We start from the raw sequence: 25,332 nt of genomic DNA on the forward strand, positions 1-25,332 counted from the left end.
AACAGCCGACTCAAAAAAAGAGGGGGGTGATGATACTGATACACTCATCTCTACACTTTACCTTCAGGCCCTAGATTACACAACGCACTTGAACACCACTAAAAAACAGATTAGAACTCAAGCCATGGTAAAAAATATCATGAACTCTCTATCACTACACTCTCTAATAGACACATGGTACACTCTGAATGGTAATACTGCTGACACCACTTACTTTTTGGTAGCTCATGGTAGCTACTCCAAACTAGACTACATTATGATAAGTCAGATTTTCCAACCTACTCTTATTTCTGCCAACATTCACATCTGCACATGGTCGGATCACTCAATAGTACAGATATTATTGGGGGGCATGAGCTACCCTAGTAGAACTCCAAAATTGACTTATGACCCCTCATGCCTTAAGAACCCAAAAGTTATGACAGATACTCTCAAAGAGATGGGGGAATACTGGAAGATCAATTTAGGGTCGACGATAAGTCCAGTCTGGGCGGCCCATAAAACCGTCATCAGGGGGATACTAATAAAAGAAAAATCTAGATATAGAAAGGAAATTAATGTCACTACTGCGCAACTCTCTACGGAGATTACTAACCTAGAAAAGGAACACAAAAGAACACAAGCCTCAGTAGAGGTAATGGTATATAAGAGTATATCGTCGATCTGAAAAGGGAGGTAAGAGATGAATCTCTACGACCGATAACAGAGAACCTATGAAATAGATCCCGTAGAAGGAGACCATTGAATTCAAATAGGCAATACTCTCTTCACATCCCTCTGACATTCACTGCACTCTGAAAGGAAAACCGGGCTCCAGCCTGCTGCGAAGCGCATATCAACGTAGAATCTAGCACAAACTTACTTCACCACCTCCACGGTAGGCAAAGTTTGTATAACTGAATTGTGGGTGTGGTGAGGGGTGTATTTATAGGCATTTTGAGGTTTGGGAAACTTTGCCCCTCCTGGTAGGAATGTATATCCCATACGTCACTAGCTCATGGACTCTTGCTAATTACATGAAAGAAATGGCTGTTATTTTTATCCCTCCCTCTCTAGTGACTCTTCTGTGGCGTTCCACATCTTGGGTATTACTATCCCATACGTCACTAGCTCATGGACTCTTGCCAATTACATGAAAGAAAACATAATTTATGTAAGAACTTACCTGATAAATTTATTTCTTTCATATTGACAAGAGTCCATGAGGCCCACCATTTTTTATGGTGGTTATGATTTTTTGTATAAAGCACAATTATATTTCCAGTTCCTTTTTTGATGCTTTTTACTCCTTTCTTTATCACCCCACTACTTGGCTATTCGTTAAACTGAATTGTGGGTGTATTTATAGGCATTTTGAGGTTTGGGAAACTTTGCCCCTCCTGGTAGGATTGTATATCCCATATGTCACTAGCTCATGGACTCCTGCCAATATGAAAGAAATGAATTTATCAGGTAAGTTCTTACATAAATTATGTTTTATCATTTTATATTACTATCTCAAAGTGTTTAATGTCCCTTTAAGCCTTCTATAATATTTATCCACTCTGATATGTTAGTAAGTTGTCCATTACTGAATTAAATAATTGAAGTTATTCAAGGAAAATATTAGTGAAGTTTAAAATGTGCTTTTCAGATAATATTACAAGATTCCTGTTTAAAGCTATTATGGCTAGCAACCCAGGCATTTAAACAACTACCAATAAAATGCAGATATCCAAACCATTCAGCATAATGCTATTTATAGTTTTCAGCTATGCCCTGTTGTCCCTCCCACAGCTCTCTGTAATGTATAAATGTCCTGGTTTCCAAAGTGAAACCACAACATGCCTAGATAAACTCTTAAACAACCATAATGCTACATGTGGCACACCCAACCTTCAGTTTTATGAGGGTGCACAATGATGTAAAACCACTCCACTCTTTTAGGTGGCAATTCTATTGTATTCCAATAATCCATACCTTCTAGCCACGCCCCTAGTCCATTGGACTTTCAAAATCCACTCACTGAACACAGTGCTGACTTCCTCTACTCAGTACCTAGGACTATGCCCACATGCTTCACTATCTCAGTAGGTATAAGAGCTTGCCCCATAAGTAATAAATTGCTGGAATTGCCACTGCCAGCCCTGCCCAAAATACCTAGTCAATACCCATGGCTCTATTTTACCCATGATTACTTAGGAGGAATGAAACTGGTAGGTCAGGGGAATATGCATATACACACCTTGCATAATGAGTGGGTCATGATCACATTAAGAATTGGCACCCTAGTGGCAATACACTTCTAGTCCTCTGCTGTGCATTTTAATACCACCACTAAAATTTCCCTTTAATAAAACTATTATATTTTAATAAAAATTAATATACGGTTTATCTAATTAAAATTTCCTGATCAATCAGGTTGATTAAAGTGCTGAAAGCTCAAATATTTTAGGCTTTGTAGATGTAAAATGCTTCCAGAATCCACTATTCAAAGGAAAAAAAGAGGGGGGGGGGAGTAAATTAAAGGTTTTCCTTATTTGTTTAGTGAGCAGCTTTAAATTTGATGATCATTTCCATAACTATTTAAAATGTGCATGAAATGCTAATACATTAAAATTAGGGACACATAGTACAGAAAGTTCTTTCATGCATAAGTAGAACACACATGACTGAAGCGTATCCAGCTTAACATTATTAATTTTTTTGATGAGCACTTAATGCTACACGCACTCCCAAATTACATTAGGTGTTTAATATATTTACAGTTTATAACATTCTTCAAATTATTCTTCTTGTATTGGTTTAAAGGGACAGTATAGTCAAAATTATACTTTCATGATTCAGATAGATCATGTGATTTTAAAGAACATTTCCAATTTACTGCAGTTATCAAATTTACTTAGTTCTCCTGATATCCTTTATGATAGACTCAGGAGCAGCAATGCACTGAGCTAGCTGAGCACATCTGGTGAGCCAATGCAAGAAGCATATATGTGCAGCCATCAATCACCAGCTAGCTCCCAGTGCACTGGTACTCCTGAGCCCACCTAGGTATACTCTTCAACAAAGGATGCCAAGAAGTAAATTGGAAAGTTGTTTAAATGCTGCTTTGCATACCATACCTATGTTTATAGCCCTGCAGAATCTGTTGGCACTCTACAAATAACTGATGATAATTATATATATACGGTATAAAATTGCATTCTCTATCTGGATAGGGAGCATTAAACTTAGAGTTTACCATCCCTTTAATAACAAAATTACAATATTTTGAAAACCAGATTCATATTCTTATATTTGAAGTGCAAATTGTAAGTTACCTGAGGCAAAACGAATGTCCATATGCCATTCATCAGGATACGTTGCTATGTAAACCATACAGTGTCCTTGTAGGAAGCCATTAAATGTACAGAAACTTGCAGCCATAATTACTATATTTATAGGTGACGGCCTGCCTCGGGTAAAAGCAGAATAGATGAAAGTCCTGAAGAAAATGGAAAATTAAAAATGTGAATCAACAAATATATATTACATATTGACATTTCTTATTTTGTTAGATAATTTTAAGCTTATATTTATATGGTTGAGCTAGTAATTTCTCATTGATATTTGCATCAACATTGGGCTAAATTACGAGTGTAGTGCAAAATTGCGATTTTGCGAGCTCGTTATTTGCGCTCCACTCAGTAATACCAGCGCACAAGAGCGCGCCTCCATACACTCCAATGGGAGCCTCTTTCTCATGCCATGAGACACAGCAAAGAATGTGTTTCTACAATTCTGCGTGTTTAACCCCTTTTGCTGAGGGTTGACCCTTTACAGTTATTTGCAAGCAATAATGCAATAAAAAATGCTGTAACACATTAGAGACTTTTCTATTTGAATTGTTTGCCCCTTTAAGATCCAGTTGTACACAGACAAATTGGGATATTTATCAAAGCGTCACCTGAAAATACGCTTGAATCCCGCATCGTATTTGTCGCGAGATTGATCTGCCGTAGTTATCTAATCGTCAAGATAGTCAAATGTTGAAATTTGTGACGTAATATATGCTCCCGCGATCTCAATCCGACGCAGATCGATGCTTGCGTTATTACAGATGTTTCTAAGTCACATTCGACTCTATTTGACCATTTTCTCAATTTATCAAACATTTAACAGGTACGATTGCGTCTATTCTGACGCAGCGTACCTAGTTTTCAATCCGCCACCCTCAAGGCCGCGGATGCCATAGAAATCAATGGGAGTCTGAAAACACAGAACGCTTATGTTAGATGTGCAAGAGAATGAAGTATATTACATAATAAAAGTAAATTAGAAACTTTATTAAAATTATATACCCTTTCTAAATCAAACAATATTATTGCTCCACATTTGGTGCACTAGTAGATATAGGGATAAAAATGAAAAATACATTACTACTTATGGATTATGTAACAACTTTGTCTCTCATTACAAAGCAAGGGGACAATATTTCTCCAATTTTTAAAAAAAAGTTTTGCCCCAAACTTGTCGCACTAATAGATATAGAGATAAAAATGAAACCAATACACAACATAATATAGCTAACTTCCTTTTTAATTTTTTTGGAAAAATCTATTTGCACCATGTTTAAGCCATGTAATACAAGTTCCACTTTCCACTTTGCACCAATTTTGACACAACACTTTTCGCATCAATTATGACGCAAACTCCTAAACAACCCACACACTAGTGAATTTTTCAACCACTTTTGATAGGAATATGCATCACATAATTTATGACATCAGCCAATCTGATTCAAATATACATTTAAACTATCACTAACAAATCAAATTGCTCGATACTTGTGTCATTGATCACTCATCAGAACTTGTAAGTGCCATTTGTTACATTGTGTAGTATACTATATTAAGGGGCCTATTTATGAAAGGCCTGTCGGACATAATCCGACTTTGCGGATCATGATCAGAGCTCGCTGAATGCGGAGAGCAATACGCTCTCAGCATTCAGCATTGCACTAGCAGCTCTTGTTAACTGCTGATGCAATGCCACCCCCTGCAGATTCGCGGCCAATCAACCGCTAGCAGGGGGATGTCAATCAACCCGATCGTATTCGATCAGGTTGATTTCCCGCAATGTCTGTCCGCCTCCTCAGAGCAGGTTATGGAGCAGCGGTCTTTAGACCGCTGCTTCATAACTGGTATTTCTGCCGAGCCTGAAGGCTCGCCAGAAACACAGGCCCTCAAGCTCCATACGGAGCTTGATAGATAGGCCCCTAAAGATAGACATTGATGCTGACATTAGGACACATAGTGCAATATTTTAGACAGAGAGGCCCATTTATCAAGCTCCATATGGAGCTTGTGGGCCCGTTTTTCTGGCAAGTCTTCAGAGCAGGCGGACAGGAATCACCACAATTCAACCCGATCGAGTACGATCGGGTTGATTGACAGTTCCTTGCTGGCGGCCGATAGGCCGCGAGTCTGCAGGGGGTGGCATTGCACCAGCAGCTCTTGTGAGCTGCTGGTGCAATGCTGAATACGGAGAGCGTATTGCTCTCCGCATTCAGCGAGGTCTTGCGGAGCTGATCTGCACTGCCGGATCAGGTCCGCAAGACCTTTCATAATTCGGCCTCAATGATTTTAAAATTTTAATTGATGTTTGATTCAATATAATCTTAAACTGATAGCTCAAAGGGGTAGCCCACCTAACATTAAACTGTCATGTTTCAGATACAGCAGACATTAAAATCACCTCTTTACTGTTATGCTATTTTCAGTGCATTTCTTCCTTCCCTTGAATTTCTTTTTCAGTAAGAAATGTCATCCTTTATGCCAGCCCATTTTATAACACCTGTGTAGGGGTGGTTTTTAAAACTAGATTGCAATCAGGAGGGTTTACACAGGTACAGAGAGAAAACTGGCCCAGCTCTTAAATTATCAATTGATTGCAAATAAATACATATGATACCCTGATTACATGTTATATTTGCAATTATTCCTGCTCAGAATAATAATCAATTTACACTATATACATATAGTGGTATAAATTATGTGACAGACAACATTGTTTAGAACGAAAAAAGGAACTTAGGGACATGTAAATATGTTTATAAAAGATTTCTGAAATAACACACACATGTGTATATATATATGTATGTGCAAAGATATGTACAAATTCTAGCATTAATAATCATTTATAAAAAACAAAAAATGAGATCAAAGCATATCATGACTTCTAGAAATACAAATACATTAATTTATGTGAAAGTACCATATAACAAATAAATATAAAAATAACTTTCTATGAGTTATTGTTTGTTGAGGTATGTATCAATCTATTTCTTGGACATTAACAGATAAAAAATAAACGATTAGCTTTAGAGAAGTGTGCTTGTTCATGGACAGTAATGAAATGGTATAAAGTTGGGAAAAACCAGAATAACTGCGACATTGATGACTGTTTAACAACAGTCCGATGCTCATCGCGCCGTACTTGACGCGCGTGTTTTTGACGTTTTATTTTATAAACAAGGGCATCATATGTGTATCCGTGTCAGAGATGTCTGGCAAGCGTATTGACGCCGGCAAATGCACTGAGATTGATGCGTTGAGAAATATCCCCAAAGACTTTTTGTGAGCTTCACAGTTATTATTATTATCAGTTATTTGTAGAGCGCCGACAGATTCCGCAGCGCTATAAACACATGCGGAGTACAACAAAACAATTATAGGGATCAAATAGGTAGAGGGCCCTGCCAAGAGTTTCACTGTTGTAGTCAGCTCTTAAGAAGGTGATCAACAAAGAGTTGGACTCTTAGGCTTACATGCTGAGGGGGTTTAGGGGATAGCAATGGAGGAGAGGAACTGGTATAAAGAAAGGTTAGAGTAGGTTGTATGCATCCCTGAACAGTAGAGTCTTTAGGGAGCGCTTGAAGCTTTCAAAACTAGGGGAGAGTCTTGTGGAGTGAGGCAGAGAGTTCCACAAGATGGGAGCCAGTCTGGAGAAGTCCTGTAAACGGGAGTGTGATGAGGTAACAAGAGAGGAGGAGAGTAGGAGGTTATGAGCAGAGTGAAGGGTACGGGAGGTAGAGTATCTGGAGACAAGGTCAGAGATATAGGGGGGAGCAGTGCAGTTGAGGGCTTTCTATGTCAGAGTGAGAATTTTGTGTTTGTTCCTAAAGGCAAAAGGAAGCCAGTGAAGGGATTGGCAGAGAGGTGCAGCAGATGAAGAGCGACGTGTAAAGAAGATGAGCCTGGCAGAGGCATTCATTATGGATTGTAAAGGAGCTAGGCGGCAGGTGGGGAGACCAGAGAGGACAGAGTTGCAGTAATTGAGGCAGGAAAGGATGAGAGAGTGGATTAAAATCTTAGTTGTGTCTTGTGTAAGGAAGTGTCTAATTTTAGAGATGTTTTTGAGGTGGAAGCGGCAGGCTTTAGCCAAGGACTGAATGTGAGGAGTGAAAGAAAGATCTGAGTCAAATGTGACCCTGAGACATCAGGCATGCGGGGTAGGGGTAATGATGGAGTTGTCGACAGTTATAAAGAGATTGGGGTGGAGATTTTGTAAGAAGGGGGAAAATAAGGAGCTCAGTTTTGGAGCGATTTAGCTTGAGGTAGTGAGAAGACATCCAGGAAGAGATGTGAGAAAGACAGTTAGTGACACGGGTTAGCAAGAAAGGAGATAGGTCTGGTGCAGAGAAGTAGATTTGGGTGTCTTCGGCATACAAATGATATTGGAAACCGTGGGACTATATTAGGGAACCTAGTGATGACGTATAGATTGAGAAGAGAAGGGGACCGAGGACAGAGCCTTGCGGTACTCCTACAGAAAATACTCCGACACTAAGTCAAAATAAACATATTTAACTTCATGCAAAAAATATTATGTTTAAATAGTGATCTGTATTATTTATCCTAGAAATGCTTAGATTAGAGTGTCCCTTTAATTTGCAGTCTAAGTGCTTTGTTTATAGCTTATAAAAATGTTGGTATTATGTTACCCAGTGTACTAGATATGGGCACAGATTTGAAGAAAGGAACAAAGTGGTGTACAGGTTATACCTTTACTAGCTAACAAAACTAGGATTTTGTTTGCATTAATTATACTATAGTTTCTTCACTGCCTGAATGATGAGGGGTCCTTAGTGTCCTTAAAGCTTGCAACAAATCCAATTTTTTATGAGTAGGTAAAGGTATCACTTTTAAAGCACATTTGTTATTTTCTTCACAAAGCCATTTTGTGTGTTCATCTTTTGTATAATGTATCTTAATTCACAACCAGTGTGACAGGACATGCTAGTTTGTTAGAAACCTCAAAAGAGGGGACAAGAGGAAGAAAAAAATACAATAAACTGAGTAATAAAAAGAGAAATCTATAGTACAAATAAAAACATTTTTCTTTTTTTTCTATTGTTTACAAATACAAATCTAGACTTATCTAAACTTGGCAAGTTCTGAATGTGTTTTTATCATGCCAATCACTGCAAGGGCTGCCTTTGTGGAATTATCTTAAAAAGAGGGGCAGTCCCTGCAAATGGCGAGATTTCTCCTTTTGAAAGTAAAAAAAAGGGAAACTTTGCCGTGTATGGCGAAATTAGCAGTGAGCAGGGGGCGCACTTTAAAAAGTAAATCCAGCATCAAAAAATAAACACATTTTGCGGCTTTCAGTATCTTACAATCACCTATATTTTCAAATGCATGTGTTTTTCTATTAGGGTATTGAGCATTTTGCATATTTTGTTACAATCTCGTCACCTTTTCGTTTGTGAGAAAAAACAGTGAGATATGTTTAGATCATTACGTTGGGATTTGAGAGAAAATTTCATATACACCCATGGTACGCCCATGTTCAGCTCATTTTACGATAAAAAAAAACAATTATGCTTTGTATTTTGTACTTATAAGTATGAATTTCTATGTGTTTTCACATACCCAGTGTACTTAAATTACGATTTATACTGTGCATATTTAATATGATTTATTCCTGTGTAATTTACATACAAATTTAAAATTTTTGATAAAATACGATTTTTGGTGAACAATTTTGTAACGATTTTTGATGCATCTTAACAATACCATTTTTTTCCCTGCCTATTTATGTGTGGATTGTTCAATTATTAGTTTTGAATGATTTTGAAATTATGAATTTCATTGTGCACTTATGAAATGTATGCATCTCCTTCCAATATGAAAATGCAGTGTACGCCCCTTAGCAAGACAACCTGTTTTCATTGTAAAACAAGGCTTAGATAATTCCACCAGGGAAATAGAAGTACTGGCGAGCATTCTTAAAGACTCTCACCAGCCCAGAGACCTTAAGATAATCGGCCCCATTACTTAGATTGAGACAGGACTGAGGGAAAGAAAGAGGGCTGCAAAAAAATCCTGTCTCTCACTCCCTTACTTTTTGGTTGGACGTTGTTGCTATCTTTTGTGTTTGATACAACAGGGCCTATTTAAGAACGAGCGAGCGGACATGATCAGATATTGCGGATCATGTCCGCTGCACATTGATAAATGCCGACAGCATGTGCTCTCTGCATTTATCATTACACCAGCAGTTCTTGTTAACTGCTGGTGCAATGCCGCCCCCTGCAGATTCGTGGCCAATCGGCCGGTAGCAGGGGGTGTCAATCAACCTGATTGCACCGGCTTGATTTCCGGCGATGTCTGTCCGCCGCCTCAGAGCAGAGGGGCATGTTATGGAGCAGCGGCCTTTAGACCGCTGCTTCATAACTTGTGTTTCTTCCATGTAATTGGCAAGAGTCCATGAGCTAGTGACGTATGGGTTATACATTCCTACCAGGAGGGGGCAAAGTTTCCCAAACCTCAAACGCCTATAAATACACATCTGTCATGTTCTGTCTCAGGATATCATGTGAGAGCCTCATTGTCTGGAACAGTTGCTTTAAAGGAAGATTAGTAGAAGCCATACTGATTGAAAATGAAAACAAATTTATTTAAACAACAAAATACTTTGTTTAAGCAAATACTTGCAGAATATTTAAATATGCTACTCAGGTATGTTAAGACCACATACAGCAGGAGTGAAAATAAACAAACAAAGTAAGCAGAGATGCAGATTCAAAAAGGAAAGTCTTTCTCCTGGTAATAACTGAAATGTAAGATTTGCACAAGGCAGAAAACAACTTGTAAACAGGTAGTAGGTTTAAAGGTAAAGTCTTTCTCCTGGTAATTGCTGAGTGCAGGAATTGCACAAGGCAGGATACAAACTTGTGAACTGGTAACTGGTTTAAAGGTAAAGTCTTTCTCCTGGTAATACCTTGTAAACAGGTGCAAAGGTGAAGTCTTTCTCCTGGCAATGGCCAAGTGCAGGAATTGCATAAAGCAGGAAACAAACTTGTAGATTGGTAACAGGTTTAAAGGTAAAGGCTTTCTCCTGGTAATACCTTGTAAACAGGTGCAAAGGTGAAGTCTTTCTCCTGGCAATAGCTGAGTGCAGGAATTTGCATAAAGCAGGAAACAAACTTGAAGATTGGTAACAGGTTTAAAGGTAAAGGCTTTCTCCTGGTAATACCTTGTAAACAGGTGCAAAGGTGAAGTCTTTCTCCTGGCAATAGCTGAGTGCAGGAATTTGCATAAAGCAGGAAACAAACTTGAAGATTGGTAACAGGTTTAAAGGTAAAGGCTTTCTCCTGGTAATACCTTGTAAACAGGTGCAAAGGTGAAGTCTTTCTCCTGGCAATAGCTGAGTGCAGGAATTTGCATAAAGCAGGAAACAAACTTGAAGATTGGTAACAGGTTTAAAGGTAAAGGCTTTCTCCTGGTAATACCTTGTAAACAGGTGCAAAGGAAATCTTTCTCCAAAGAAGTACAGGAAACAGGTTCTGACTTGACAAAACAGATCCAATGTGAAGACAAAAATGCAGACTAAAAGCCATCCTTAAATAGGGAGGTTTTGCACAGGGTTGGTTCTGATTAATTCCAGAATTGAGAACACCTGTGTGTTGCACAGGTGTAATAACAAGTAAGGCAAATAGTTATTTATCAGATCTTTTAAGATCCATGCTATTGCTAGAACTGGCTGTGGCTCAACATGTAAGCAAAAAGAAATAGCAACCACAGAGCCACAGGTTCAAATCCCCACACAGCCCTTCTTAGCAGAATGCCTCCCAGACCTTTTCTTTTTCTTTTTCGTCTGGAGTCTTGGTTCATGACAACATCCCACCACACCCTCAACTCAGTTTTACAAACTTTGCCTCCTATGGAGGTGGTGAAGTAAGTTTGTGCTTTTATGATTTCTTCTATGATAAACGCTTCTAAGCATTCTGAAGCCCGATTCCTCTCAGAGTACAGTGTTTGTCAGAGGGATGTGAAGAGAGTATCACCTATTGATTTTATGGTTTCTCTCAGGGAAATCTTTTCAAGGGTTCTCTGTTATCGGTCGTAGGAATTCATCAGATCGACAATATACTCTTATATACCATTACCTCTGATGATAGTTTTCAGTACTGGTTTGGCTATCTGCTATATGTGGATGGGTGTCTTTCGGTAAGTATGTATCATTGTTTAAGACACTCTCAGCTATGGTTTGGCACTTTATGTATTAATATAAAGTTTTAAATATATGTATTGTACTTATTTTTGCCATGAGTCAGGTCTATGTATATTTCCCTTTGCAGTCTAAACAGTTTCAGTATAGAAATCATGTTTGGGAAGTTTATTTAAACTTTTTTCTTACCTGGGGTTCAGTCTTTTTCTAATTTGACTTGTTTTTCATTTTTTTGCGGGTAAATCTAGGCTTGCGAGGACGCAAAATGCTGTTTTTTATTGCTTCATTCTTGGCGCCAATTTCTTTTTGGCGCGAAATTTCCTGCGTCTTTGTTGACGCTAGTTGTTTTGGCGCGAAATCACGTTTGTTATGACGCGAGTTGTGTCATTTTCTGGTATTAGTTTTGCGGCAAATTTTTTTTTTCCTTTTGCGTAATGGGTCATTCTTGGCGCCAAAATGTAGTTATTTTACCCCTCTCCCTCTATTGCTCGCTATTATGTCTACTTTTTGATTTATTTTTTTTGTTTTAAAAAAAATAAATACTATCTTTGTTTTTCTATCTACTGAAACTGTTACATTGTAGAAATTGAATGTTTTGCCTGATGTTATTTTTCTTTTTCTGTTATATTTTGCGAGATGTCTCATTCTGATCCTGGCTCTGTTACTGTAGAAACTATGATGCCCTGAAACACAATTCTACAAAGCTACAAAGCTAAGTGTGTTCTTTTTATTATTAGGCTGTTGTTATTTCTTCAGCTTAATTATGTGGCATTTGCTTATCATATTTTATGCTAGTAATGTTTCTACATGTACAATATCATTTACTGTTTTTACTTACTTAGTTCATGTACTTGATTTAATCTGCAAACATCACATGTTATTGCTTATATCATAAAAAGTTATGACTGCTATTATGCCTTTAAGCAAACTTACGAGTTCTTTTCAAAATTGTTAAGATTTAATTAATTTTGTGCTGACCGACAGCATACTTAAGTTTATTCTACTGATAAAGAGGTTTTTTGGTTCAAAGGATCCTGTATCAGAGACAGTTTTGTTAAAAATTCTCCTTATTTTTCATTTGAACATTCTTTGTTCAGGAAAATTTGTTATTTTTAGCTTTTAGGAGCCTAGTCCTCCTATTAACTATCAGCTAGATTACGAGTTTTGCTGTATGAGTGAACAAGCAGTGATGCAATCAGCCAATAGGATTGAGATTCAATCCTATTGGTTGATCCAATCAGCCAATAGGACTGAGCTTGCATTCTATTGGCTGTTCCAATCAGCCAATAGAATGCAAGCTCAATCCTATTGGCTGATTGCTTCAGCCAATAGGATTTTTTCACCTTTAATTCCGATTGGCTGATAGAATTCTTTCAGCTAATTGGAATTCAAGGGACGCCATCTTGGATGACGTCACTTAAAGGAACCTTCATTCTTCAGTTGCCGTGGAAAGAAGAGGATGCTCCGCGCCGGATATCTTGAAGATGGAGCCGCTCCGCGCCGGATGGATGAAGATAGAAGATGCCGTCTGGATGAAGACTTCTGCTGGATTGGATGAAGATTTCTGCCGGCTTTGATGAGGACTTCTGCCACTTCGTTGAGGATGGATGTCGGGTCTTCAAAAACTGTAAGTGGATCTTCGGGGGTTAGTGTTAGTTTTTTTTAAGGGTTTATTGGGTGGGTGTTATTTTTAGATTAGGGGTTTCTGGCACCAAAAAAGAGCTAAATGCCCTTTTAAGGGCAATGCCCATCCAAATGCCCTTTTCAGGGCAATGGGGAGCTTAGGTTTTTTAGTTAGGATTTTATTTGGGGGGTTTGGTTGTGTGGGTGGTGAGTTTTACTGTTGGGGGTTGTTTGTATTTTTATTTACAGGTAAAAGAGCTGATTTCTTTGGGGCAATGCCCCGCAAAAGGGCCTTTTAAGGGCTATTGGTAGTTTAGTTTAGGCTAGGAGTTTTTTTATTTAGGGGGGCTTTTTTATTTTGATAGGACTATTAGATTAGGTGTAATTAGTTTAAATATCTGATAATTAATTTTTTATTTTGTGTAATTTAGTGTGGGGGGGGGTTGTAATTTAGTTAATTGGAGTTAATTAATGTAATTTATTTAATTGTAGTGTAAGGTTAGGTGTTAGTGTAACTCAGGTTAGGTTTTATTTTACAGGTAAATTTGTATTTATTTTAGCTAGGTAGCTAGTAAATAGTTAATAACTATTTAATAACTAGTCTACCTAGTTAACATAAATACAAACTTGCCTGTGAAATAAAAATAAAACCTAAGATAGCTACAATGTAACTATTAGTTTCGCTAGCTTAGGGTTTATTTTACAGGTATTTAGTTTTAAATAGGAATTATTTAGTTAATGATAGGAATTGTTTATTAGATTTATTTTAATTATATTAAAGTAGGGGGGGTTAGGGTTAGGTTTAGGGGTTTATAACTTTAGTATAGTTTCAGCGACGTTGGGGGCGGCAGATTAGGGGTTAATAACTTTAATGTAGGTGGCGGCGACATTGGGGGCAGCAGATTAGGGGTTAATAAGTGTAGTTAGGTGGCGGCGGTGTCAGGGGCAGCAGATTAGGGGTTAATAAGTGTAATGTAGGTGTCGGCAATGTCGGGGGCAGCAGATTAGGGGTTTATGTTAGGGTGTTAGGAGTAAACATACATTTTGTTTCCCCATAGGAATCAATAGGGCTGCGTTACGGAGCTTTATGCTCCTTTATTGCAGGTGTTAGGCTTTTTTTCAGCCAGCTCTCCCCATTGATGCCTATGGGGAAATCGTGCACGAGCACGTAAAACCAGCTCACCGCGGTGCTGGTATTGGAGTGCGGTATGGAGCTCAATTTTGCTCTACGATCACTTACTGCCTGCTAACGCTGGGTTTATGAAAACCTGTAATAGCAGCCCTGTAGGTAGGTGAGTGGTGACAATAACTTGCAAGTTAGCACCAAGCAGATCTTACCGCAAAACTCGTAATCTAGCCGTATGTTATTTTAAAATCTGGATTTTAAGATTTTACTTTGCTCCTGAGGTTTTTTCCTATTCAAGATACTATCTGTATTATGTTCTAAAGAATGGTTTATCCGGATTCCCTTTTGGGACTGTACAACTATTTCTGTGGAAATTGGTACTTATTTTTAGGATTCTTTAGAGTTTGAATATAACCTCAGTAGAGTATATTCACGTACTGTTTATATTTTTAGCTCAGCTTTATCTGTGGCTGACATTACTGTTTTTTCAACCTATTTGTTGTTAAACAGCATAAGCAGTTTTAGATTCGCAAGTATATAACTCTGTTTATTTACTTCTGATGTATTCATTTTATTATGTTTACTATATCTATTATTGTGATTTCAAATATATTTTATTATCTCTAGCTTGTTAGGATAATAATTTGTTTCATTTATATTATCTCCACTATTTTTGGAGGTTTAGAGTTTTTCTGCCCTACTTTTAGACCAGTGATGTAGATCAGTTGGTGAATGTCCTGACTACAAACGCTTGTTCTAGATCCAAGGGTCATAGATTCATATCCCGGCAGGGTTAATACAGCCCTTCGGCCTTTTTAGGTCAATTTATTGTGTACCATTTATTTGGGTAATAATAACAACTGTTTTTATCAGCTGCTAATTTAGTTAACTCAGAGTGTTAGCACTGAAAAACATAATTTATGTAAGAATTTACCTGATAAATTCATTTCTTTCATATTAGCAAGAGTCCATGAGCTAGTGACGTATGGGATATACATTCCTACCAGGAGGGGCAAAGTTTCCCAAACCTCAAAATGCCTATAAATACACCCCTCACCACACCCACAAATCAGTTTAACGAATAGCCAAGAAGTGGGGTGATAAGAAAAAAGTGCGAAAGCATATAAAATAAGGAATTGGAATAATTGTGCTTTATACAAAAAAATCATAACCACCACAAAAAGGGTGGGCCTCATGGACTCTTGCTAATATGAAAGAAATGAATTTATCAGGTAAGTTCTTACATAAATTATGTTTTCTTTCATGTAATTAGCAAGAGTCCATGAGCTAGTGACGTATGGGATAATGACTACCCAAGATGTGGATCTTTCCACGCAAGAGTCACTAGAGAGGGAGGGATAAAATAAAGACAGCCAATTCCTGCTGAAAATAATCCACACCCAAAATAAAGTTTAATGAAAAACATAAGCAGAAGATTCAAACTGAAACCGCTGCCTGAAGTACTTTTCTACCAAAAACTGCTTCAGAAGAAGAAAACACATCAAAATGGTAGAATTTAGTAAAAGTATGCAAAGAGGACCAAGTTGCTGCTTTGCAAATCTGATCAACTGAAGCTTCATTCCTAAACGCCCAGGAAGTAGAAACTGACCTAGTAGAATGAGCTGTAATCCTTTGAGGCGGAGATTTACCCGACTCGACATAGGCATGATGAATTAAAGATTTCAACCAAGATGCCAAAGAAATGGCAGAAGCTTTCTGGCCTTTTCTAGAACCGGAAAAGATAACAAATAGACTAGAAGTCTTTCGGAAAGACTTAGAGCTTTGAAATACTATGTTGAAGCTACTAACAACATCCAAAGAATGCAACGATTTCTCCTTAGAATTCTTAGGATTAGGACATAATGAAGGAACCACAATTTCTCTACTAATGTTGTTGGAATTCACAACCTTAGGTAAAAATCGAAAAGAAGTTCGCAACACCGCCTTATCCTGATGAAAAATCAGAAAAGGAGACTCACAAGAAAGAGCAGATAATTCAGAGACTCTTCTGGCAGAAGAGATCGCCAAAAGGAACAAAACTTTCCAAGAAAGTAATTTAATGTCCAATGAATGCATGGGTTCAAAAGGAGGAGCTTGAAGAGCCCCCAGAACCAAATTCAAACTCCAAGGAGGAGAAATTTACTTAATGACAGGTTTTATACGAACCAAAGCTTGTACAAAACAATGAATATCAGGAAGATTAGCAATCTTTCTGTGAAAAAGAACAGAAAGAGCAGAGATTTGTCCTTTCAAGGAACTTGCGGACAAACCTTTATCTAAACCATCCTGAAGAAACTGTAAAATTCTCGGTATTCTAAAAGAATGCCAAGAAAAATGATGAGAAAGACACCAAGAAATATAAGTCTTCCAGACTCTATAATATATCTCTCTAGATACAGATTTACGAGCCTGTAACATAGTATTAATCACAGAGTCAGAGAAACCTCTTTGACCAAGAATCAAGCGTTCAATCTCCATACCTTTAAATTTAAGGATTTGAGATCCTGATGGAAAAAAGGACCTTGCGACAGAAGGTCTGGTCTTAACGGAAGAGTCCACGGTTGGCAAGAGGCCATCCGGACAAGATCCGCATACCAAAACCTGTGAGGCCATGCCGGAGCTACCAGCAGAACAAACGAGCATTCCCTCAGAATCTTGGAGATTACTCTTGGAAGAAGAACTAGAGGCGGAAAGATATAGGCAGGATGATACTTCCAAGGAAGTGATAATGCATCCACTGCCTCCGCCTGAGGATCCCGGGATCTGGACAGATACCTGGGAAGTTTCTTGTTTAGATGAGACGCCATCAGATCTATTTCTGGAAGTTCCCACATTTGAACAATCTGAAGAAATACCTCTGGGTGAAGAGACCATTCGCCCGGATGCAACGTTTGGCGACTGAGATAATCTGCTTCCCAATTGTCTATACCTGGGATATGAACCGCAGAGATTAGACAGGAGCTGGATTCCGCCCAAACCAGAATTCTAGATACTTCTTTCATAGCCAGAGGACTGTGAGTCCCTCCTTGATGATTGATGTATGCCACAGTTGTGACATTGTCTGTCTGAAAACAAATGAACGATTCTCTCTTCAGAAGAGGCCAAGACTGAAGAGCTCTGAAAATTGCACGGAGTTCCAAAATATTGATCGGTAATCTCACCTCCTGAGATTCCCAAACTCCTTGTGCCGTCAGAGATCCCCACACAGCTCCCCAACCTGTAAGACTTGCATCTGTTGAAATTACAGTCCAGGTTGGAAGAACAAAAGAAGCCCCCTGAATTAAACGATGGTGATCTGTCCACCACGTCAGAGAGTGTCGTACAATCGGTTTTAAAGATATTAATTGAGATATCTTTGTGTAATCCCTGCACCATTGATTCAGCATACAGAGCTGAAGAGGTCGCATGTGAAAACGAGCAAAGGGGATCGCGTCCGATGCAGCAGTCATAAGACCTAGAATTTCCATGCATAAGGCTACCGAAGGGAATGATTGTGACTGAAGGTTTTGACAAGCTGAAATCAATTTTAGACGTCTCTTGTCTGTCAAAGACAGAGTCATGGACACTGAATCTATCTGGAAACCCAGAAAGGTTACCCTTGTCTGAGGAATCAATGAACTTTTTAGTGAATTGATCCTCCAACCATGATCTTGAAGAAACAACACAAGTCGATTCGTATGAGATTCTGCTAAATGTAAAGACTGAGCAAGTACCAAGATATCGTCCAAATAAGGAAATACCACAATACCCTGTTCTCTGATTACAGACAGAAGGGCACCGAGAACCTTTGTAAAAATTCTTGGAGCTGTAGCTAGGCCAAACGGCAGAGCCACAAACTGGTAATGCTTGTCCAGGAAAGAGAATCTCAGGAACTGATAGTGATCTGGATGAATCGGAATATGCAGATATGCATCCTGTAAATCTATTGTGGACATATAATGCCCTTGCTGAACAAAAGGCAAGATAGTCCTTACAGTTACCATTTTGAATGTTGGTATCCTTACATAACGATTCAATATTTTTAGATCCAGAACTGGTCTGAAGGAATTCTCCTTCTTTGGTACAATGAAGAGATTCGAATAAAACCCCAGCCCCTGTTCCAGAACTGGAACTGGCATAATTACTCCAGCCAACTCTAGATCTGAAACACATTTCAGAAATGCTTGAGCTTTCACTGGATTTACTGGGACACGGGAAAGAAAAAATCTCTTTGCAGGAGGTCTTATCTTGAAACCAATTCTGTACCCTTCTGAAACGATGTTCTGAATCCAAAGATTGTGAACAGAATTGATCCAAATTTCTTTGAAAAAACGTAACCTGCCCCCTACCAGCTGAGCTGGAATGAGGGCCGCACCTTCATGTGGACTTAGAAGCTGGCTTTGCTTTTCTAGAAGGCTTGGATTTATTCCAGACTGGAGATGGTTTCCAAACTGAAACTGCTCCTGAGGATGAAGGATCAGGCTTTTGTTCTTTGTTGAAACGAAAGGAACGAAAACGATTATTAGCCCTGTTTTTACCATTAGATTTTTTATCCTGTGGTAAAAAAGTTCCTTTCCCACCAGTAACAGTTGAGATAATAGAATCCAACTGAGAACCAAATAATTTGTTACCCTGGAAAGAAAGGGAAAGTAGAGTTGATTTAGAAGACATATCAGCATTCCAAGTTTTAAGCCATAAAGCTCTTCTAGCTAAAATAGCTAGAGACATAAACCTGACATCAACTCTGATAATATCAAAAATGGCATCACAGATAAAATTATTAGCATGTTGAAGAAGAATAATAATATTATGAGAATCATGATCTGTTACTTGTTGCGCTAAAGTTTCCAACCAAAAAGTTGAAGCTGCAGCAACATCAGCCAATGATATAGCAGGTCTAAGAAGATTACCTGAACACAGATAAGCTTTTCTTAGAAAGGATTCAATTTTCCTATCTAAAGGATCCTTAAACGAAGTACCATCTGCCGTAGGAATAGTAGTACGTTTAGCAAGGGTAGAAATAGCCCCATCAACTTTAGGGATTTTGTCCTAAAATTCTAATCTGTCAGACGGCACAGGATATAATTGCTTAAAACGTTTAGAAGGAGTAAATGAATTACCCAAATTATTCCACTCTCTGGAAATTACTTCAGAAATAGCACCAGGAACAGGAAAAACTTCTGGAATAACCACAGGAGATTTAAAGACCTTATCTTAATGTTTAGATTTAGTATCAAGAGGACCAGAATCCTCAATTTCTAAAGCAATTAGTACTTCTTTAAGTAAAGAACGAATAAATTCCATTTTAAATAAATATGAAGATTTATCAGCATCAACCTCTGAGACAGAATCCTCTGAACCAGAAGAGTCATTAGAATCAGAATGATGATGTTCATTTAAAAATTCATCTGTATAAAGAGAAGTTTTAAAAGATTTTTTATGTTTACTAGAAGGAGGAATAACAGACATAGCCTTCTTGATGGATTCAGAAACAAAATCTCTTATGTTATCAGGAACACTCTGAACATTAGATGTTGATGGAACTGCAACAGGTAATGGTACTTTACTAAAGGAAATATTATCTGCATTAACAAGTTTGTCATGACAATTAATACAAACAACAGCTGGAGGAACAGCTACCAAAAGTTTACAGCAGATACACTTAGCTTTGGTAGTTCCAGCACCAGACAGCGATTTTCCTGAAGTATCTTCTGACTCAGATGCAACGTGAGACATCTTGCAATATGTAAGAGAAAAAACAACATATAAAGCAAAATTGATCAAATTCCTTAAATGACAGTTTCAGGAATGGGAAAAATGCCAAGGAACAAGCTTCTAGCAACCAGAAGCAATGAAAAATGAGACTTAAATAATGTGGAGACAAAAGCGACGCCCATATTTTTTTAGCGCCAAATAAGACGCCCACATTATTTGGCGCCTAAATGCTTTTGGCGCCAAAAATGACGCCACATCCGGAACGCCGACATTTTTGGCGCAAAAGAACGTCAAAAAATGACGCAACTTCCGGCGACACGTATGACGCCGGAAACAGAAAAGATTTTTTGCGCCAAAAAAGTCCGCGCCAAGAATGACGCAATAAAATGAAGCATTTTCAGCCCCCGCAAGCCTAACAGCCCACAGGGAAAAAAAGTCAAATTTTTTAAGGTAAGAAAAATGATTGATACAAATGCATTATCCCAAATATGAAACTGACTGTCTGAAAATAAGGAATGTTGAACATCCTGAGTCAAGGCAAATAAATGTTTGAATACATATATTTAGAACTTTATTAAAAAAGTGCCCAACCATAGCTTAGAGTGTCACAGAAAATAAGACTTACTTACCCCAGGACACTCATCTACATGTTTGTAGAAAGCCAAACCAGTACTGAAACGAAAATCAGCAGAGGTAATGGTATATATATAAGAGTATATCGTCGATCTGAAAAGGGAGGTAAGAGATGAATCTCTACGACCGATAACAGAGAACCTATGAAATAGACCCCATAGAAGGAGATCATTGAATTCAAACAGGCAATACTCTCCTCACATCCCTCTGACATTCACTGCACGCTGAGAGGAAAACCGGGCTCCAACCTGTTGCGGAGCGCATATCAACGTAGAATCTAGCACAAACTTACTTCACCACCTCCATAGGAGGCAAAGTTTGTAAAACTGATTTGTGGGTGTGGTGAGGGGTGTATTTATAGGCATTTTGAGGTTTGGGAAACTTTGCCCCTCCTGGTAGGAATGTATATCCCATACGTCACTAGCTCATGGACTCTTGCTAATTACATGAAAGAAAAGTGTTTTTTGTATCCTTCTGGGAGAAAAACGCTATATAATTACTAGTTATTAGACTGCATGAAGGTGCAGTTCTCAAACCAGTCCTTCTGGTGGGGGGGCAGATTAAATTGTTTTTGGATAAACTCCTTCTATGGGAAGATTCTTTCTTTCTCAGTACACTCTGTGATGGTTAGAGTATTTAATTTACCTAAGAGTTTAGTGATTCCTCAGACAAGGGTCACCTCTTTTGGGTTTCTAGATGGATTATGTGTTCATGAATGTGTCTTTGTCGGATAAAAGTCAATTGTAATTGGCGTTAGCCTGTCTAACTTACAGTCTAGAACATTCCTTTCAGTGGCTATGTGCATGGAAGTTTTAGGTCTCATAACTGTAGCCTGTAGCACCGGGCGTGGTTCCCTTGCTCATTTTTCATCTGAGACCTCTTTTGCTTTGCATACTGAATCAATGGTGCAGGGATTGTTTTCAGATATCACAGTTAATATTCTTAAATCCTAACTCTCAACTCTCTCTGTTTTGGTGATTAGACTATCATCGTTTTATTCAGGGGGTCCCCTTTTTTTCGCCCTTCCTGGACTGTATTCTTAATGGATGCAAGCCTTACAGGTTGGGGAGCTGTCTGATGGACTCTGACAGCACAAGGGGTTTGGAAACTTCAAGAGGCGAGGTTTCCAATCGATATGTTAGAACTCCGTGCTATTTTCAAAGCTCTTTCAGGCTTGGCCTTTTTTAGGAGAGAACTTTTAATTTTGCTTTCAGACAGACAATATCACAACTGTGGCATATGTCAATCATCAAATAGGGACTCACAGTTCCTTAGCAATTAAGAAGTATCTTGAATATGTTCTTAGGTAGAATTCATCTCCTGTCTAATTTCTACAATTTATATCTCAGGTTTAGACATTTAGGAGCTGGATTATCTCAGCCGTCAGTCTTTACATCCAGGAGAGTGGTATCTCTATACAGATGTGTTTTCTCAATTTCCCAGGTACCTTCTCAGGTCCAGGGATCCTCAGGCGAAAATCCCCATATAGCCCCCTCCCCCCCAGCCCATGTGGCTTCAAAGATGGAGCTGATTACTTTGGGGCAATGGCCCGCAAAAATCCCTTTTAAGGGCTATTTGTAATTTATTATAGGGAACGGAATTTTATTATTTTGGGGGGCTTTTTTATTTTATTAGGGGGATTAGATTAGGTGTAATTAGTTTAAAATTCTTGTAATTATTTTTTTTATTTTCTGTAATTTAGTGTTTGTTGTTTTTCGTACTTTAGTTTATTTAATTTAATTGTAATTAATTGTAGTTAGTTTAGGTAATTAATTTAATTATAGTGTAGTGTTAGGTTAGAATTTATTTTACATGTAAATTTGTCTTTATTTTAACAAGGTAGTTATTAAATAGTTAATAACTATTTAATAACTATTGTACCTAGTTAAAATAAATACAAAGTTGCCTGTAAAATAAAAATAAACCCTGAGATAGCTACAATGTAACTATTAGTTATATTGTAGCTATCTTAGGGTTTATTTTACAGGTAAGTATTTAGTTTTAAATAGAAATAATTTATTTAATTGTAGTAATTTTATTTAGATTATTTTAAATTATATTTAAGTTAGGGGGTGTTAGGGTTAGGTTTAGACTTAGGTTTAGGGGTTAATAACTTTAGTATAGTAGCAGCGACGTTGGAGGTGGCAGATTAGGGGTTAATAAAATGTAACTAGGGTTTGCAAGGCAGGAGTGCTGCGGTTTAGGGGTTAATATATTTATTAAAGTGGCTGCGATGTCCGGTCGGCAGATTAGGGGTTAAACTTTTAATTTAAGTGTTTCCGATGTGGGGGGGGGCCTCGGTTTAGGGGTTAATAGGTAGTTTATGGGTGTTTGTGTACTTTTTAGCACTTTAGTTAAGAGTTTTATGTTACGGCGTTAGCCCATAAAACTCTTAACTACTGACTTTTAAATGCGGTAAGAGTCTTCACAGGAGAGGGTCTACCGCTCACTTTTTGGAAGACTTGTAATACCAGCGTTATGCAAGTCCCATTGAAAAGATAGAATACGCAATTTACGTCAGGGGATTTGCGGTATGCTCGAGTCGCGGAAGAAAAGTGAGCGGTACACCTGTACCTGCCAGACTCGTAATACCAGCGGGCGTTAAAAAGCAGCGTTGGGACCTCTCAACGCTGCTTTTTAAGGCTAACGCAAGACTCGTAATCTAGCCGAATGTGTGTTAAAAAATAACAACAAAAAAAGACTACCCAAAAGTTTGATAAAGACTGGTGGTTGAATTAGTGCATGGAAAGTGTTAAATTACCAGCATTTCGGATAGCCTAGGGTGTCTACTTTTAAAAAATATACATGGTTTGATGGGTGTAAATAACATTGGCCGGCTTAAAAAATGTCACAAATCGGACATGGTTGCATAATGACCAGATGTGAAAATTCCTAGTTGGAAAACTGGAATGCGCCCCCTAAAAATAAGGCCTTTGATGGGGGCGGAGACTAACTGCACACCGAGATGGTTGTGTGAGACCAGAGCTCTGGGCAATACTGTAATTAAAAGGTGGTAATATCTCAACACATTAGCCACAAAAGTGGATATAGATCAACAATAAGATGGAGTGAGATGCTGGGAGTGCTCGATTTAAAGAGATTGCAAGATACAAAGCTATCATTGAGGCCTAACAACTGCAAGGCGGCACTTGGCGCATATCACCAGACCCGATACGGCAGGGTTATATACCCTTGTTCCGAACAAAAGAAGTGGTAGATGCTGAACTTGGAAAACGCAGTGATCGATGTGATGCGGTTGGGAGCCGGATGGTACGCGCCCGAAAGTGAGTAGGCCTTCATACGTTACAATTAAAACGTGACGCGGCAGTGATACACAGGCCAAGGGGGGACGGAGGAAATCAGACGAACTCCTGATGACAGCTACACTCATATTCAATAAATATAATTCAGGTTCGTAACATTATGTATCAGAATTCACCCCACATTGCCATATAGGGGGATTAGAATATATAAGTTACAAAAGTAACAGAGATACTGATCCACTAAAAATTCTTCCTATGACGTAAAAGGATAGCCAGATTCTTACAGCCTAGGAACTGCTAAGCATATGCACAGAGACTTTAGTAAGCAGGCTGAGTTGGAATACATAGATAATCTCCATTACAATCCTAATTAGAGACAAGCGACTTCTAGCAGATGTTGGGAGGCCGATCTATCGATATATCCCCCTTGCCGCCTAACACAAAACTGGTTAAACAGAACACTATGGCATCTAAGAGACTTCCCAAAACAGATAAGACTAATAGAATATCAGTAATGGAGTCTTATTTGAAACCAGTTAAAGGCATGAAGCCTCAAGAAAACATGGGGTCCAGTTTGGAAGACGACGGTGAACCCACCGGAGATACTCATTCTGTCTCAGACGATCATACACCGGTTACCAAAGCAGATCTGCAGGCACTGGTCTCTAAGCAAGATATAGCAGTGAATTTTGAAAAGCGATGGGACAAAATAGATAATCTACACTCTACAGTTACATCCAGTTTGGCTAATATCAAGTAAGATATGATGGAGCTGGGTAACAGAGTGGAGGCAGTGAAAAGTACTCAGGATACGCTTATAGAAGATGTCTTAACAGTGGTAGATACCGTAAACACACACCAACAACAACTGCTGGAACTTCAAGATAAAATGGAGGACATTGAGAACCGACTCAGGCAAAATAACATCAGGCTTAAAGATATTCCAGAAAGTGTGTCTGCCAAAGAATTGCATTCCTATCTACAGCAGCTGTTTCGCTCTATTACTGGAGAGAATGGAGATGCTGAGTTCCTCTTAGAAAGAGCCCACAGGGCATTAAGAGCAAAACCCAAAGACGGACAACCTCCCAGAGATGTCATAGTTAAACTACTTAGATATCCTGATAGAGAATGCATCATTGACAACATCCAACATTTAAGTTCCAAGGCAATGTTGTCCTGTTTTACCAGGACCTGTGCATCAGGACTCTACAACGAAGACAAGCCCTTCGATCTCTTACATCTCTTCTCAGAAAACACAATATATTGTACAGATGGGGCTTACCTTTTGCTTTATATATAACCAAAGATGACAAGATGATAACCCTCAAGACAGCGGAGGATATCCCAGAAGTTTGCAAATACCTGGGAGTTAAAATGTCAGAGGCACAACAAAATCTATCTCTTCCGCAGCAGCAAAAACATAATTTATGTAAGAACTTACCTGATAAATTAATTTCTTTCATATTAGCAAGAGTCCATGAGCTAGTGACATATGGGATATACATTCCTACCAGG

At 38.4% G+C, this 25,332-nt stretch overlaps 1 protein-coding gene across 1 annotated transcript in view; it reads right to left on the reverse strand.

Annotated features, from left to right (window-relative positions):
• SRD5A2 (steroid 5 alpha-reductase 2) overlaps nucleotides 1–25,332 on the reverse strand; it is a 241,628-nt gene that overhangs the window by 75,942 nt on the left and 140,354 nt on the right. Inside the window, exon 2 of the mRNA XM_053709176.1 lies at nucleotides 3,303–3,466. Within this exon, the coding sequence (XP_053565151.1) occupies nucleotides 3,303–3,466 (164 nt within the window). The remainder of the gene's footprint in view (nucleotides 1–3,302; nucleotides 3,467–25,332) is intronic.

Source organism: Bombina bombina, chromosome 4, assembly GCF_027579735.1.
Source record: "Bombina bombina isolate aBomBom1 chromosome 4, aBomBom1.pri, whole genome shotgun sequence".
Taxonomy (NCBI): Eukaryota; Metazoa; Chordata; class Amphibia; order Anura; family Bombinatoridae; genus Bombina; species Bombina bombina.